This window comes from Callospermophilus lateralis, chromosome 3 (assembly GCF_048772815.1).
Source record: "Callospermophilus lateralis isolate mCalLat2 chromosome 3, mCalLat2.hap1, whole genome shotgun sequence".
NCBI classification, from domain to species: domain Eukaryota; kingdom Metazoa; phylum Chordata; class Mammalia; order Rodentia; family Sciuridae; genus Callospermophilus; species Callospermophilus lateralis.
The window spans coordinates 46,337,527-46,352,024 of NC_135307.1; the positions used below are offsets into that span (position 1 = coordinate 46,337,527).

General features: G+C 32.7%; 1 protein-coding gene across 2 annotated transcripts in view; it reads left to right on the forward strand.

Annotated features, from left to right (window-relative positions):
* The window catches only part of Srp54 (signal recognition particle 54), a 44,268-nt gene extending 35,401 nt beyond the window's left edge, over positions 1 to 8,867 (forward strand). For both annotated transcript variants that reach the window (XM_076850191.2, XM_076850192.2), the window contains 5 exons: positions 1,280 to 1,353; positions 1,553 to 1,661; positions 4,943 to 5,113; positions 7,242 to 7,337; positions 8,394 to 8,867. In XM_076850191.2, coding sequence (XP_076706306.1) covers positions 1,280 to 1,353; positions 1,553 to 1,661; positions 4,943 to 5,113; positions 7,242 to 7,337; positions 8,394 to 8,485 — 542 coding nt within the window. In that variant the 3' untranslated portion in view covers positions 8,486 to 8,867. The remainder of the gene's footprint in view (positions 1 to 1,279; positions 1,354 to 1,552; positions 1,662 to 4,942; positions 5,114 to 7,241; positions 7,338 to 8,393) is intronic.
* The last annotated feature ends 5,631 nt before the right edge of the window (positions 8,868 to 14,498 follow it).

Genomic DNA, 14,498 nt, shown 5'->3' on the forward strand with positions numbered 1-14,498 from the left:
TAATATTTATATGTGGTGCTGGGGTCGAACCCAGGGTCTTACACGTGCTACGCGAGTGCTCTACTGCTGAGCCACAACGCTAGCCCCCCTCTTCCACTATTTTAACTCTGTGTTTCTGGCTATCTGCTGTAACCTTTAAAAAAAAAAAAAATTGTAAATAGAAAATACTCTTTGTTCTTTTCCTCATTCCCTCTCTCTTTTTAAAATTGAAGTTAATTTACATACAATGAAATGCTCATATCCTAAGGTTACCATTCCATCTTTTTTTTAAATTTTTCAAATGCATAGTAACCCACACCCCATGAAGAAACAGACCATTTCCATTACCCTAGAAATTTTGCTGTTTTATCCCAGTAACAGTTCATATTTTAGAAATTCTAGAATATGTCCTTTTGAAATCTTTGACCAGGCATAATATTTTCAGTAGTTATTCATGTGGTTATTTGTTCTTTTTATTGCTGATTAGTAGTTCATCCACAGATTACTCATTTTCTGTTCATGAACGGCTATGCTATGCTATTTAAGGAACCTCAGCCAGGCATGGTGGTGCATGCCTGTAATCCAGCAACTTAGGAGGCCGAAGCAGGAGGATTCCAAATTCAAGGCCAGCCTCAGCAACTTTATCCAGGCTCTAAGCAACAGTGAGACTCTGTCTCAAAAAAGAAAAAGGGGACTTGGGTTGTAGCTCAGTGGTACAGCCTAGTATGTGTGAGGCACTGGGTTCTATCCTCAGCATCACATAAAAATAAATAAATAAATAAAGGTATTGTGTTCATCTACAACTAAAAAAAATATTAAAAAAGAAAAACGGCATGGGATATAGCTCAGTGGTAAAGCACTCCTGGGTTTAATTCCCAAGTAACAACAACAAAACTTAGAAACCTCAAATAATCTTCTAAAATATTTTTGCTGTTTACATTCTCACCATTAGTACATGGACATTTTATGTGTTTCACTTTTGGTGTCAACCCTTAATTTAGGTACCCTAGTAGGCACCTAGTTTGTATACCTTGTTTTGGAGTTTCCTATGTATTTGTATTTGTCCATATTTTCTGATAGAAGGTGAATTTCCCAGGGATAGATCCTGTCAGTGTGCTTGTATATTCCCTATAGCATTCACTCTGTCATCGTGCACATAATAACTGCTCAGTGGGTGTTTATTGATTGGGTATTTTATAAGTATGCTTCAAAATGAATCTATCATTAAGGAAAAGATTAGTTTTATTGAATGGAGATGTACATTTGCTAATATATCTGAATCATTTATATTGTATTTCAGGTCAGTTTACGTTGCGAGACATGTATGAACAATTTCAAAATATCATGAAAATGGGCCCGTTCAGTCAGATCTTGGTTAGTTATCCTTAAAAGTTTGTTTATGCCTTTTTTTGTTTTTTTATTAAAAATTTTAAGAACATCTAGATACATTTGCTTTAATTCTTTGGGTAAAAATGTATATTTTAAGACTTAATATTAAAGCCAATATTCAAATGTAGACATTATGAATAATTAGTTTAATCTCTTAATTACTTTATGTTTAATTTTGTTTTAGGGAATGATCCCTGGTTTTGGAACAGATTTTATGAGCAAAGGAAATGAACAGGAGTCAATGGCAAGGCTAAAGAAATTAATGACAATAATGGATAGTATGAATGATCAAGGTAAGATCAGATTTCTTGACTTAGGACAGTGTTTTGAAAAAATATTAGTAAGTTGAGTTTTCTTGTTATAAGATGAAAAAGTTTTTTACTAAAGGAAAAATAGTAACTTGAAAGTATTTAAGTGTTACGATTATTGTATTGACTTCATCATTGAGAGAAATGCTTAATATAGTTTTTCTTCAGGTGAGTTCCAAAATAAGAACCTTAGTTCACTGTGATGTTGATGGAAATAGGGGAAAAATGGAGTCAAATTTAGGGGAATACTGGGTTTATAAAGTTAAATGTTTGTTTATTCTTAGTCTTTTCAGCAGTTTAATATGCCAGAGTACAGAGAGACAATGTAAGCAAAACAGCTTTTACTTTTGAAATTCTCAAAGAGTTTCAGTCTTCTCTGAAATGTAACTGCTCTATCTCTGTCATCCTATATTATCATTAGCTCTATTACTTCTAGGTCTTTTATGTGGTCTTCCATTAGCATTTCTAATCATATGACCCTTTTCCACCAATTTTTTTAGCATACTTTTTTTTTTTCACTTAGTTTTTAGGCCTTCTGCTCTACCATTTCTTCAACTTGACCTCTGACCTCATTTACAAAGAAAATTTGATAACAATTCCCTCAACTTTTAGCTAACTTACCTGTAGGGTTATGACAAACAAACCATTCTTAGCCCTCTTCATGCTTTTTCTAGAACCTCTCTATCAGTAAAATCCTTTTCTATAACTTCAGGCCCTACTTATCTACTGATTTTGTTTAACTCTATGACTCTTTTTAGTCAAGCTTTAAAAGAACAGTTGATTCTCTCCTTTAAACCACTGAAATCTGACTTCTATCCTTATTCATTACTCTGGAGTAGTTCACATAAAGGTATGTAGTAGGGCTGGGGATGTGGCTCAAGTGGTAGCGCGCTCGCCTGGCATGCGTGCGGCCCGGGTTCAATCCTCAGCACCACATACAAACAAAGATGTTGTGTCCGCCGAGAACTAAAAAATAAATATTAAAAAAAAATTCTCTCTCTCTCACTCTCTCTTTAAAAAAAAAAAAAAAAAAGGTATGTAGTAACTTCCTATTGTATTGATCTTCTCTAGTGGATATATATTAGCTTCTTGTTGCTATGACATAACCGAGAAAACTAACTTAGAAGAGGAAAGATTTATTTTGGCTCCTGGTTCAGAGGTTTTAGTTCATGGTCTGTTGGCTCAATAGCTTTTAGGACTATGGCAAAGTAGAAATGTGGTAAAAAGCCATAGCCAGGAGAGCTGAGAGAGACAGAGGATGAGGCCAGGGACAAGATAATAGTCTCTGAGGATGTGCCCTGAGATCTACTTCTTCCATCCATGCTCCACATGCCAATCTATAGTTTCTACTATCTTCCAGTAGTCATTCAGCTATCAGTGATTAACCCATCAAGGAGGTCAGAATCCTCATGATCCAATCAATTCTTTTTTTTTTTTTTTTTTTTTTTTTTTAAGAGAGAGAGAGAGAATTTTTAATATTTATTTTTTAGTTCTCTGCAGACACAACATCTTTGTTTGTATGTGGTGCTGAGGATCAAACCCGGGCCGCACGCATGCCAGGCGAGCGCACTACCGCTAGAGCCACATCCCTAGCCCCCAATCAATTCTTAAAACCCAACTTTTGGACATTGGTGCATTGGGGACTAAGCCTGCAACACACGAGTCTTTGTTGGACACTTCATACCTGAATCATTCTTTTTCTTGATCAACTTTACAACATTGAATGTTGTTAATCACCTTTTTTCCTTGATTTCCATTATACCGTCTCTTCACTTTTAACCATGCCTTGTTACCATAGTCTCTTTTACTGATCTCTTTCTCAGCCCAGCTTTTAAATGATTCTGTCCTGAGCCAGTGTTTTTATCATTCTGTTCCTTTTTGTGCTTTACCTACTACCTGATGATGATGGTGGTGGAGGGTGGTGAGTTTGTAGTCATTAGCTGTTTCCTGAGCTCCAGGTTTTAATAGTAACCACAAATAAGATTGTCTACATCTTCAAATCTGGAAATTTTTTGCATATAGAATTAGTAATTGTAGCCATATCAAGTATTTACTCTGCCAGGCACTATCGTGAACACTGAAGATATATAAACCATTTAATTATCACAATACTCTTAAGGGATAGCCCATTATTTTCTGTCTTTTTCAGACCAGCAAAATGAAGTACAGGTAAATTGAGTAGTTTGCTTACGGTCACTAACAAGTGGAGAGGCTGGGCTTCAACCTCAACATTCTGAGTCCACATTCGCAATCATTAGTTGTGAGATGTAGTGACTCTCAAGTATTTGAAAGTATTTTTTGTGCTTGGCAAGGAGAAATATATATGAATAAAAGTGCCAGGTAAATGTATTTCAAGTTAATATATGAAAAGAGTTTCCAGCCTGGGTGTGGTGATGCACACCTATAACTTGGGAGTCTAAAGCAGTAGAATCACAAATTCAAAGTCAGCCTGAGACCCTGTCTCAAATGGCATAGACTGCCTTAATTTATGTAATGGGTCATCTCTTCTATGGTTATTAAGACAGAGTCTAAACAGCAGTTATTAAGGGATGTTATAGAGATAATGCAGACATAATAGAAAATTTTGTCTAAAGACCATCCCATTCCTGAGATGGTATGCAACTAAAACCAGGAGAACTGTACCTTGTATTCTGAGTGATCAAAAAAAAATAAAATAAAATAAACAACAAAGAAAAAACTGGAGGGAATTAACTTCTACTACATGTGTTTCTATAAAAAGGATTAAAATAGGAGTAATTACTTGATATGTACTAATGTTTTTTTTTTTTAAATAGGACCTTCCTCCTTCTGTTACATAGCCTAAATTTGTGAGTTAACAATTAATAGTTATTTAAGATAGGTTTAAGGTGAATACCTCTCTTCTTTTTTGGAATATACCATACACATCTGGTATGTAGTGGGCATAGAAAGGGTAGACCTAGGAGATATGGAGATAGTGAACATGGAATTTCATAGTTCTCAGAATGTTCTTATTTTACCTAAGGATACTGTTAAGTATCCTTTTGAATATATTCCCCTAAATTTTTAAAAAATCAAATGCATACATGGCAAATGATAACATTTGTTAAATCTGCTTGATGGTTTGCTCATTTATTATACCTATTTTTTTGTATAAGATTTTGTAGTTTAAAAAGAACAGAAAGATGAAGTGTGGTTATCCCTTTAAAAAAACATGTCTGCCAAACTCTGTCTTGTTGATGAATGACAATTTTACGTTAAATGAAAGTAATTGACATTGCCTACAGAACTGGACAGTACAGATGGTGCCAAGGTTTTTAGTAAGCAACCAGGAAGAATCCAAAGAGTAGCACGAGGATCAGGCGTATCAACAAGAGACGTTCAGGAACTTTTGACACAATATACCAAGTTCGCACAGATGGTAAAAAAGATGGGAGGTATCAAAGGACTTTTCAAAGGTAAGAAAAATAAGCTCATTAATTAATAGACTGAAAAAGTTGAGAAACTAGTAAAGTTTAGTACTGAATTATTAAAAAATTTATTGCTGAATTTCATGTTTGTGTAGTAGTACCAGGATTTATAATGTGATACAATTTATTTGCTTTCAGATTAAAGGTAATAGACATTAATATGGAAAAAAATGAATGATTTTGTTTTTATGAACATATTATTGTAGAAAATTTAGAGAATATAAAGCATAAGAAAATAACTAAAAACACACTCTACTTTTCAGAGAATAGAATCCTCCAGTGCCATTGCAAATAACAGTTGCTATAACTACTACTTTCTGATAAATTGTAATTTTTTAATATATTGCCAAATATTCCTGAAAATATAACATTTAACTATTGACTAGAACTATTTCAGTTATGCATGTGTCTTTTTCCTTTTTTCTTTTTTGTGGTGCTGAGGAATTAACCTAGGGTCTCACATGTATTAGGCAAGCACTGTACCACTGAGTATATATCCTTAGCCTTGTTTTATTTTCTGTGTGACTTTCTATACCAATTGGAATTTATTTTGCTGTGTATTATATAAGATAAAAGATAAGTTTGTTTTTCCAAAGAGTTGATCAACTCTTCTAGTCCTCTTTTAAATTACTTTATATAATGTAAACACTTATTATAATGAATTTTTTATTTAAAAATACTGTTGATTAGGCAGATACAAAGAGGAATAGTTTCTACAAAGAATGAATATTAATAGATATATTTAATTCCCTTTGGTTTTGCACACTTTCCTTATTTTCGTTGTTTGGCTATATTTTCTCTTTTGTGACATGACAGATTTAAAATTGGTTATAATTTCCAACATCCCAAGCCATTTTATATTGTGATTAATAAACACATAAGTCAGATTTAAAATCATCTTCAAGTGACCCTGACTATTCTTGATAGAATTACTGAAGATCTATCAATCAAAACTTAGATATCTAAGCATTGGTTCATAGATAAAGGCACAACCAAGATGAAATGGGCAGTGAATGTACACTCATCGTTATCACACTAAAAAGTTCAATTTTTTTTGGAAGTTTTAAGTCCTGAAAAAGAAATTCTTAGAACAAATTACCAATAAACACAGAATTAACATCTTCCACAGATTAATTCTGCTTTTTATCACATAAACATTTTATCTTTCACTAACAGCCTTTTTTTTTTTTTTCCCCTTTCATGGTACTGGGGTTTGAACCCATGGACTCTATTACTAAGCTACACCCATTATCCTTTTCATTTTTATTTTGAGATAAGGTCTTGCTAAATTGTCAGGTAGTCCCTGAGCTTGTGATCCTCTGCCTCAGTTTCCTTAATCCCTGGGATTACAGTCATGGGCTACCATTTACAGACTTTAACTGTTAGTCTTAATTCACATAATTTATTTAGATTGGTTGGCTGTGATCAGAGAATCAAGGGCAGCTTTGGTTTGTTTTTATTAAATGCTCTGAGAAGTACCACAGTTATTATTCCTTTTACATAAATAATTTTGCTGAAATAATTCTACTCATTCATTATTGTTGCAATGATAATCTCTTTTGCTTCCTGTCTCAATCTCCAGTACCAAAACCAAAAAACTTTATATACATATATACATACATACATACATATATTATAATATATATTATATATATAATTTTTTTCCTATTCTTAAGTTCTCTTGGATTGATACTTTCAAATTCTTTTACTAGCCATCCATTCTCTCAATTAACCCATATCTATAAACTCAGTATTTTTTCTGACCTTTCCTCATATAACTATTAAGCAACTGTTATTGTAACTTATAGTTAATAACTATTATGTGCACTTTGTTATAGTTACTCATATCATGAACAGATATGAGTAAAAGTGTTAGAAAAAAAGTATAGTTTTAAGAAAATCCTTAACATGTTCTTCTATATAGAATTTCATTTGTTATTCCTCAAAAATATGTTATTAAAATAAACATAGTAGGGAATAGGTAGTAATGGAAATAATTGTGTCAAGATGATAAGATTATAGGTGAATATTATCTTTTTTTTATTTATCACTTCAAACTTTCTCTGATACTGTGATTATATTAATCTTATACTCATTCAAAATATCCTTTTTTCAGGTGGTGACATGTCTAAGAATGTGAGCCAATCACAGATGGCAAAATTGAATCAACAAATGGCCAAAATGATGGATCCAAGAGTGCTTCACCACATGGGTAAGTATAAAGTTGTTGCCAATAGCTAATATATAGTTTAATTGATAAGGATTGAATTTGAATGGTAATCCTTCTATTATGATAGTTTGAAAATCTTTTCAAAAGATATGTATTTTGAGGGAAAAGGTCATAAGTTAATGTTAATAGTATTAGATAAACTGAAGTTTTATTTATTCCTCTGCTGTGTGATTTTTGAGCAAGCTAATCACCTTTTATTAATTCTTGTTCCTAGTGATCTTTTGTCCTGTTTTGGAACTGTATATTTTCAGTGATGGGTCTTTGAAATTATATAAGAATTTTGAACTCCAATTCAATGTGTAACCTTTGAAAATTCCCTTAAACTTTGAATTGGGGTTCCTTTTTTTTTGGTGTTACGAATTGAACCCAGGGCCTTGTGCATGTGAGGCAAGTACTCTACCAACTGAGCTATATCCCCAGCCCAGCTTGTGTTTCCTTTTGTGAACAGATAATATCGGGAGATTGTGACAATTCAGTGAGCTAATATATATGAAGGTACTTAATACAGTTCTGGGCATATATTGGATTTTTTTTTTGTGTGTGTGTGTGTGTGTGTATGTGTGTGTGTGGTGCTGGGAATTGAACCCATGGCCTTGTGCATGCAAGGCAAGCAAGCACTCTACCAACTGAGCTATATCCCCAGCACTAGTAGGTGTTTAATAAATGGTGAATTGTTTTTTTCCTGGAAGTTCTTTGAAATAATGCTCCCCATCCCCCAAGTTTTAAGTAACACAGTTCTCTTTATAAGAAGACTCTTGATCTTTTCAGAAAAAAAAAATTTTTGTTTAGATTTATTTACTCTCAGAAAGGTCCTGTTCAATGGTACTGTTTTCTTATTTCTCACAGGAATTTGAGGTGGATTATTTATTCTCTAATAGATTAGGATTCTGGTGATAATACCAATTTTTAGTTGATGTGTTCTTTCAGGTTAACTATTGCAATCAGAATATGATGTGTTTTTAGAAATTGAAGTACTTGTTAGGCAAAAGTTACAGATGTTTCAAGTTCTGCTTAGTAATTATCTGTTTTCTACTTTAGGTGGCATGGCAGGACTTCAGTCAATGATGAGGCAGTTTCAACAGGGTGCTGCTGGCAATATGAAAGGCATGATGGGATTCAATAATATGTAAAGAAGATGCCTTAATATAAACTGACTTGGTTGATTACATTATTTGCTGAGACCTCAGAGTTTTCCCTCCATTTTGCAAACGGGGAAAAAAGAGTACTTTTCTTGCCCTCTTTTTCCTTTTGTCTTTTCCCTTTCTTTCTTCTTCCCTCCCTTCTTTTGATATATGGGAGGAATATATGGTTTTTGTGAAAATCATTATATTTCTGTTTGAAAATTTTTCTTTTAGTTTTCATCATCTTAACACTTCTTAAGTTAAACAAATCATGATGTAAAATTTTAGTACTTAAAGGTTTTTAATTGTCTCAAAGGCCAAGCATTACATTTGTAAACAAGTCCTGGTCAGTAAGTTACATGATGTCTCAATAAAAGTGCTGTAAAATAAACTTCAAAATGGTTATAAGTTAAGGGGTTGTTAACTTTCTTTATGGCTTAAAAGGATCAGTATATCAAAAAAGAAAAGATAGAAAAGGCAGTAGATAAATGTCATGTATAACTATGCCTAGAAATAGACCTTTGGTGAGAAATATAGTATAATAATTTAACCATGAGTATTAGGATATTTTATTTATCATAGAATAACTAAAGATATTTTTTTGCCATGGAAAAATCTTAGTGCTTCCATTTAGATTGAAATTGAGAATTTGGTTCTAATTCACAATGTATGATGTTTTGTATACAACTTGTGTTTTTAACCTATTTTTAAAGCCTTACTCTGGTAATCTTTGATTTTTAAATTTTTTAATTATTTATTTATTCTATTCGGGTTTTTTTTGCAATGCTTGGAATTGAAACCAGTGGTGCTCTACTACTGAGCTACATCTACAGTCCCTTTTGTTTTTTATTTTGAGACAGTGGCTCATTAAGTTGCCCAGGCTGACCTTGCACTGAGACCCTCTGGTCTCAATCTGATGAATTGCTGGGATTATAGGCATGCTCCACCATTCCTAGCTTTTTTTTTTTTTAATATATTTAGTTGTAGATGGACACAATACCTTTATTTTATTTATTTATTTTTATAAATAATTGGTAGAGGCAAGTGCTCTACCATTGAGTTACACAAACCTAGATCGTGCCCAGATTTTGAAAAGGCTGTACCAGAACAACACTACCTTGAAGTATTTGTTTTGCTTTAATAGTTAATGTATAGACGTCCTAATGTGAGATTGATCTGGTTATTTTGCCTTGGATTACTACATAGTTCATTGAGAACAATGTTTTTTTTTGTTGTTGTTGTTTGTTTTTTAAGAAAATGGGGGTTTTGCTTAGTTGTGCAGGCTGGCCCTGATGTCTTGTGCTCAAGTGATCCTCCTGCCTCAGCCTCCCAAGTAGCACACTGGATTACCAGTGTGCTTGTACCTGTCTAGAACAATAGCTTTTAAATTAAGTATGGAATTAATTGAAAATCCTACAATAATTTTACTATGGCTATTTATTATTGACATGAAGATAATAGAGGGTGTAACAATGTATTTTGAGCTAGGATAAACTGATTTTTAACAAAGGATTGATTTGTAGGAGGAACATTTAAACAAAAGAAATAGCTAGTTTTTATATAATTATTTTTTTTATGAGTCAGATGTCTTAAAAGGTCTTAAAAAGAAATTACATAAAGAATACAACTGATTTTCTTTATTTTTTACTTGGGAAAAGATTTTATATTCCAGTAAATTTTTTTACCAGATAAAGACAAAAATATCCCTACAGAACATTGTATCCCTGTAAAAATTATGTGTTTTGGGTTCTGAAGAAATGTCATAGCAAGGTCCAGCTATAGAAATTTGACAACAGAGAAAATATTGTTTTCCAAGTAGTTCCTAATTAAACTGTTGCATACCACTTTTCTGGGTATGCATTTTTTAATTTCTATTCTCAGGAAATCAATTTTGCATTTTGACCAAAAAAGAGAAATAAGAGCCTCTTTTAGCTACAGTAACCCTTGTAGCTTCAGCATAGGTTTTAATATTTCTGTGTGTGTTGTAAACTGTTTTTTATAAACTAAAATAACAGTGGCAAAGGACAGCTAAAAGTGCAGAATACCTAAAAACAAACATGAATTAAGAATAGTGTCAAGATTATGATGCTCATTGTATTCTATAACCAAAAAGAAAAAGAAAAAGAAGGAAAGTAATAGAAACAAATTGCAAAACCAAGAAAGGGCAGATTTGATTTAAATGTGCTATATATAAATGTTCTGAAAGTACCATATTTGCTGGCATATTTAAAAATGTATTTATATACACAGTGCATTGCAATCTAATAGAGGAAATTTTTGGAAATAAGTACTTTCATCTTGTCTAAGTGTTGCATAAACTATTATTTTGTTCGACTGAATACATAATTATTGTGATGTGATCTTGAATAGAAATATAGTATCACATAACTAAAAAGAGATTTAATGTTATCAGTGAATACTAATAAACAGATAGCAATAAACTTAGAAAATTTAATGGAATTAAAGTCCCGTATCATGTATAGTAATGTAAAGGTAAAATTTATTTCAATAAAATTTATTTTCATTTATTTCAGTAAATTAAAGTTTATTTCAATGAACTTAAGATGTACAAAATGTAAATCACAAAATTCAAGTGAATTTTTTATAAGTAACTTTAATATATATGAATATATAAACAAACATTTGAGTAAAAATGGAACAAAGCATTTAAAATAAAAATGTGAGCTGATTACAGTGGTGCATGCCTGTAATCCCAGCAGTTCAGGGGCTTACACAGGAGGAATGCAAATTTGAGGCCAGTCTTGCAATTTAACAAGACACTATGTCAAAAAGGATTGTGGGGCTGGGGCTGTAGCTCCATGGTAGAGCACTTGCTTTGCATGTGTGAGGCACTGGGTTCTATCCTTGGCATCACATAAAAAAATAAAGATAATGTGTCCATCTACAACTAAAAAAATATTTTAAAAAAAGGACTGAGGATGTAGCTCAATGATAAAGCACTTGTGGGTTCAAGCCCCAGTACCAATAAATAAATAAATAATAAAGCGAAGGAATTTCAATTTGATGTTTATATTACACTAAAGGAAAGTATTTTACTATTTGAATACAGAGAACAGCCAAAGAATTTGAAAGAACTTTTAACAAATCTGTGTCAGTGAAAATTATGGTTAAATAGCAACATAATTGTTGACCTTTCTCAAAACCTAAAATAATCATTAAATAAAACTATGTAAATAATAATATCCAAATCAGAAAGCCATCATCACAGCTCAAATCTAGATGGTTTTCTTTATCACTGGCGTTCATTGGATTAGAAACAAAGTCATTGTCTTTAAAATTCTGCTTCAAATTCTAGATGCCATTTTCTAAATATTAATTGTTCCATTGCACTTGAACTTAATGTTTTTTTTTTGTTTTTGAGATATGAATTATAGGAATGAGAAATTTACATCTCAAATGCCGAGGGATTAATTTAAACTTTAGGTCAGCTGTGTAGGCTGTGAGATATTTTCTTGTAGTAAAGTAGTTAATTGATGTAAAATTTTGCTGACAATTTTTCCTCCTGCTTTGCTACTAGCAGTAGATAATTGTGCTCAATTTTGAGTGGTTGCTTACCTAAGACCCTAGGCTTCTAATCCCTTGCATTGCCCTTTTGTCTGTAATATGGGCATATTGAGTACAAGGTAATTTTTATGTATGAGGAAGTGAAAATATTCTTTATGATACTTAGGATGGTGCTGCTATGGAAGTTCTTGTTTTTGACATGCATATGCTACTTTTTGCAGTTCTCATTTTTTTCTCTCTTCATTTGAAGAGCACATTGTATCTTTTCACTTGGATTAAAGGTTCTCATATTTGCCTCAAATAAAGCATTTATCAGTACTGGTTGGATCATAAGGAAAAACAGCTAATAAGTTGCACAGTAGTATCTGTTTGTAAGAGGGGATAATTTAACTGAACTTGCATTAAAATTCCCCTACTTGGGACTTGAGACGCCTCTGAAACTGTAGTATAAAGGCTTTTTCTACAAAGAAAAGTAGAAATGAGAGCCTAGATGCCATCTCTTTTCTTAAAACTTTTCTCCAGAGGTCCCATGTCTGCATTACGTGAAGAGAACATATAATGGCTTCATATTTCCACATTTGAGGAATCATGCTTACTTGCTTTTTGTGCTTTTATAAATAGAAGGGGAAACTTGCTTGTCAGGGATCCAAAAGAGGTAGGAATTTTTGATTTGTATGATCATCAGCTGTTCTTTCTGATTTTGGGAAATCACTTAAGGGATAATAATCTCGATTCTTGCAAAAGCTGGTACAAGATACAGCTGCACATTTATTGACACTGCATTTGATAGGAAATAGTTGATGTGTGTCCCTTGATTTTATGCAATTTTCTTATTTTGTTAAGTGAAACAATGTGATTTTGCCCTGTGATGAAAGACATTCCAAACTGGGCAAATTATCATCTTTAAAGATCAATAATATTTTAAAGGATATATATACACACATATGTACATATAAATGTATGTGTATATGTATATATGTCATATGAAAGTCTTATTTGGTAAACATTCCTGGTTATCAAATTTTATTCAACTTTATTTGCTTAGTCTTTACATAGAAATGGATAGATCCAAATTTACATTTTTGGCATATATAACAGTAAGTGATAAATTTAGACTACACTTGTATTTTCAAGTAAATTATAATGCTTGAATTTATTTTTTGTCATAAAAGAAGGAAAATTTTGGCATATTGCTTTTGTTACCTGGGGATTGGACCCAGGGGTGATCAACCACTAAACAACCCCTCCTATCCCTTTTTATTTACTTATTTTTATTTGTGACAGGGTCTTGCTAAGTTGTGGATGGTGGCCTCAAACTTGTGATCATCCTCCCAAGTAGTTGTGATTACAGATGGGTGCCACTGTGCCTGATTTTTAGTTGAGCTTTCACAGTTTGGAAATAATGACAAAAATATAAATGCCCAAGATAAAAACACTAGACTTTCTGTGCTTTTACATTGCTTTGAATTGTTCATATGTAATAAACTGCTTTTCAATTGCATATTTGTGTGAAAATTACCATTTTTAGGAGATATTTTTGTGTATGTTGGAATATAACTTGCTTTTTTTTTTTGGTACCGGGGAGTGAACTCAGGGGTACTTGACCACTGAGCCACATCCTCAGTCCTATTTTGTATTTTATTTAGAGACAATGTCTCACTGAGTTGCTTAGTGCCTCACCATTGCTGAGGCTGGCTTTGAACTCTAGATTCTCCTGTCTCATCAGCCTCCTGAGCTGCTGGGATTACAAGCATGGACCACTATGCCCAGCTATAACTTGCGTTTTGAATCGTCAGTAAACTAGGAAACATTCAGTACTTGTAAACCATAAAAATAGCAGCAGTGGAAACTGTAATTTATTGTTTTAATTGCCAACTTGGAAAATAAATCACGGTTTAATTCATAAACATCCCACATTTTTAAGATTGTTGCTTACCCTTCTTGCCAGTAAGAGGGAACAGATTTTAAATATATGTAATGTAGAGCAGTTATGAAGGCCAATTCATGAAATCTGGCTTTTTGTTTTCAATTTATTGCCATTTGGTTTTGCTGTTTTGAACTGTTTCCACCTTTTGCTAATGCCACCATAGGGACTCTGATCATGTTTGTTTACATCTTCAGCAAGCTAACTTGGTTGATTATATTGCCAGAATGTAGATTATTATGGTTTTCTAATTAGTTTTTAAAATGTAGATGGTTTTCAAAGAATTGTTCTTTGTATTTAAGATTTTTGCGGTCTGGTGTTAAGCTCAGTTGGTAGAATGCTTACCTCCAGCACAAGGCCCTGGGTTCAATCCCCAGCACCACACACAAAAAAGATTTTTGCATTTGCTCTTTCAGTTTATCATGATTGTAGTAAATAGGATAGAAAATGTACAAGAATACTACGCAGAGGGCAGACAAAGAACTTTGCATAGAACAGAAAGGGACATTTAAGGCTCTAAGGGTGTTGGATTTGCTGATGCCATGTTGAATAACATGTGCTACACATGTAACA